The sequence below is a fragment of the Myotis davidii genome, unplaced genomic scaffold (genome assembly GCF_000327345.1).
Source record: "Myotis davidii unplaced genomic scaffold, ASM32734v1 scaffold399, whole genome shotgun sequence".
NCBI classification, from domain to species: domain Eukaryota; kingdom Metazoa; phylum Chordata; class Mammalia; order Chiroptera; family Vespertilionidae; genus Myotis; species Myotis davidii.
The window spans coordinates 5,204,624-5,208,339 of record NW_006292094.1 but is presented as its reverse complement, the minus strand read 5'-3'; the positions used below and the strand labels follow the sequence as shown (position 1 = coordinate 5,208,339).

Genomic DNA, 3,716 nt, shown 5'->3' with positions numbered 1-3,716 from the left:
CGAGGCCAGAGGGGAGCAGCTGGCACGCGGGGCAGGGCAGAGCCACCCCGGAGGCCTGGTTAGGATGCCGCTGACCACAGTGAGGACCGCCCGCCTGCGCCCAGTCCACCTTCCAGGCACATAGGCTGGCAGCGGCCGCGGCGGACTGCGTCTGGCATGTCTTTGGGGTTTGTCTTTGACGTAACGAACATCCATATCCCGTCTCCGGACACGTGGGTTCTGGTAGCTAAGGGGCGCACCCTGTGCATCTCTGCCAGCCTTGCCAGTGCCTTCTGGGGGACCTGTTATTCTGTCTGCCTGTTTCCAATCCCTCTGATCCTGGTAACAACAGCCCTGCTTTCCTGGCCCAGCCACCGTCCCCTCTCCCTCTGGTCCCAGCAGCTAGGACCATCCTAGCCAGTCTGGCTCAGTGATTGGAGCGTCAGCCCTCAGACTGAAGGGTCCCGGGTTCCAATCCGGTCAAGGGCATGTACCTCGGTTGTGGGCTCGATCCCCAGCCCTGGTCAGGGCGCGTGCGGGAGGCAACCAGTCAATGTGTCTCTCCCCCTCCCTTCCACTCTCTCTAAAAGTCAATGGGAAGAATATCCGCGGTGAGGACTAACGAATCACAATCAAACAAAATTAGGAAGCCAGCCTCACTCATTGCTTCAGGGACAGGCACAGGACCCAGGACCACCGCTCACGTACAGGGGCCCCAGCCAGTTGGTGGAGCTTCTATAGGAAAAGCAACGCGTTCTCTGACGACAGGATTTAGATGGTGACGTACAGTCCCCACGGAGCCGGGGTGACGCGAGCGGAGGAGAGCGCTGCCCACCCACCGAGCCCAAGTCCCGCCGGTTGTGGGGACGGGCCCTGTGAGCTCTCACCGACACACGAGCCAGTGAAAGGCTTAGAGCTGGGTGTCAGGGACCAGAGGGACCCACGCGGACACACTGAGAAGTGAGGAGGGTGCAGGAAGGGCAGGCACCCACCTCGGACCACAGTGCCCGGGTAGAGGCAGCGGTACTGCTGGCTCCAGTACGCCGCGATCCTGGTCCCCTGCGGCAAGAAGCGTGTGGAGGCCGGCCGCACGTCGATGATCTGGAAAGGCCAAGGACTGAGCACCAGGCAGTGACTGGGACCAGCCCTTCCTCTCCCTCCTCCTCCCCGACTCTCCCCAGGCCCCTCACCGCCTCCTGCAGCAGCTGTTCCAGGCAGTAGATGTGGGGCCGGTTCCCGCGTTCCCCCTCCACCACCACTCGGTATCTGCAAGACCAGGGCAAGAGTGGGGTGGGCTGGCAGGGGCGGGATCCCCCAGGGACCCTCCCTCCCTGTTGCACCAGTGCCGCCTCCCAGGCCACGGAGACTGGACACCGAGCAGAAGCAGGGCTGACTTGCTGTGTGAACTTGAGGCCAAGGCTCTCCCCACCCCTCTGGGCCTCAGTTTCCTCATCTGTACAACTAGGGGCTGCAGGTCCAAGCCGGCCAGCGGGCTCCCCTGCCCCTCCCTGTGGAGCCCCAGAACGCCCTACCCGCTCTGAGAGGCACCATCCCATTCGCCCACTTCTATGGGGGAGCTGCTCGGGGAGGGGAAGCCACCCGCCCACAGAGGCCCAGCGAGGCACCAGGACGCAGGACGGTGAGGGCCTTCAGGCTCGGGCCTAGCCCCCCCCACCCTGGCTCCGGCCCCACTCACATGTCTGGCGAGTGCACGGTCTGCACGTGCCCGGCGTACAGCAGCTTGTCGTCCATGGGGATGAGCACGCGCAGGCCGTCTTTCAGCTCATCCTTGTCGATGATGCAGGAGCGCGGGGCTGCGGGAGGGGGCGGTGAGGCGGCTGCAGACCCTCCCTCCCTCCTGGGCCCCTCCCCCAGGCCGGCCCAGTGCCCTTGGGAACAGGTGCCTGCGGGACCCTGCGGGGAAGTGTGTCACGGACGCGTGCCCAGACAGGGCCGTGCAGGGACGTGCACGCGTGCACCAGCGAGCACAGAGGGCCCACTTCTGGAAAGGCCCCAGGTGGGTGTGAACCAGGTGACAGCCTCCACATGCTGCCCCTCCCCACCCAACACCACCCTCTGAGGCTGGGTGTGAGGCTTGGGGGCGTCGGCACCCCCGCCGCCTGTCAGCCACGCCTCCCGTTCGTGCCGTCCCAGGATGCTGTTCATTCTGGTGGAAAACAGCCCCCACAGCCAAACTGCCCACCAGAGGCCTTGAGAGGCCTCAGCAGACCCCAGCCATCCCGTAAACATGTCAGCAAACCCAGCCCAGCTCAGCTCTGCACGCACCATGGAGACTGATACACGTTACGCAGCAGCAACTGACTGATACACCCCATGAGGTAACAAAGTGCTTCGGGGCTGGCCCGGGCCCTCTTCTTGCTCCACACAGCGCCCACCCCATTCCTATCCTTAGTCTCCCCCCAGATCTATACCCCTGGGGCCAAGTGCCTACCAGTGTCCCTTCCTTGGGCTGTCCTCCAGGCACTCCCAACCCATCAGAAAAGCCCACACGTGGTCTGCCCTTGGCCCCCTCCTCCTGCCAACCCCAGTCTGCACCCCTTTGCTTCTCTACATCTGCTCAATCCACCACACAACCCATCTACTTCTCCTCCTGATGTGTTCACCCCCACCTCGACCCCCGCTGCCCTCAGCAGCCCCTCCAGCCCTCGCTGGATCCTGGCAACAGCCCCCCAACTACTGACTTCCTGCCCCCAGCACCCCTGCAGTTCGTTCTCTATGCAGCAGAGCTACTCAGAACCCCTGACCACACTGGCCACCCCCCCCCACCATGGGTGACCCTTGCAGCATCCTTTTCCTTTGGGAGAAGCCCAAACGCCTCAAGAGAGTCAGGGAACGGCCTCTGCTCAGGGCCCTGCCCACTCCCGCTGCCCCAGCCCATTCCCATTTCCATAACCTGTTCTCAAGCCAAACCCTTTTTTCTCACGTTCACCTCAGCTAGCTTAACAACACCTAAGTGGCTGGGTTGGTTCTGTCTTAGGTAACCACTGAGCAACCTGAAGTCGGAGACCATTTTCTAAAGAGATAACTTCATACTACTCCCCCTGCCCAGCCCAGGCCCCGCCCACTCCCCCTGCCCCAGCCCAGGCCACACTGGCCACTGCGCAGGGCTTTGCACGTGCGCTCACTGCCACTCCCGCCCACTCCCCTGTGCTGCTGTCCCTGCCCCTCGCAGGCCATGTCACTTCCCCCAGGAACCTCCTGCGCCCCGTACTGCAGACCTGAACCCACACAGCATGGGGGTACTCACCCGGAGTCAGCGGCCGCTCCACGGCCCCGCCACGCGGCAGGTGCTCGTCCTCGGAGAAGCTCGAGTCCTGGTTGGGCTCAAAGTCCTCCTCGGCCGCCATGCTCTCCATCAGCTTGCTCACGGCGCCCCCCTTGCCCCGGTTCTGGGGATGGAGCATGCAGGACAAAGGCTTAGGGCGGCACGCACGGCCTGCCCGGCCGGGGACACCCCCTGCAAACTCGGGGTCAGTCAGGCAACAGTGTGACGGCCATGGATGCCGTGTGGGCCCCAGCTGGGCTCACCCAGGAGGCCGGAGGGAGGACAGAGCGGGCTGCTGCCCACCTGGCGGGCCCTGCACATGCTCAGTGCGGACGCTCGTCACCAAGGCAGGCGCCTCATGCCCTCCTTGGGGAAACTGAGGCAGCCTCTGCACCATGTGCCCTGGACCTGAGGACAACCGCCTGGCCGGGCCAGCCAGCGTCCTGCAGGC

General features: G+C 64.3%; 1 protein-coding gene across 1 annotated transcript in view; it reads right to left on the bottom strand.

Annotated features, from left to right (window-relative positions):
• TNRC18 (trinucleotide repeat containing 18) overlaps positions 1-3,716 on the bottom strand; it is a 70,330-nt gene that overhangs the window by 25,824 nt on the left and 40,790 nt on the right. Inside the window, exons 20-23 of the mRNA XM_015565149.1 lie at positions 3,248-3,518; positions 1,676-1,793; positions 1,170-1,245; positions 972-1,080 (exon numbers count right to left, since the gene is read on the bottom strand). Coding sequence (XP_015420635.1) covers positions 972-1,080; positions 1,170-1,245; positions 1,676-1,793; positions 3,248-3,518 — 574 coding nt within the window. The remainder of the gene's footprint in view (positions 1-971; positions 1,081-1,169; positions 1,246-1,675; positions 1,794-3,247; positions 3,519-3,716) is intronic.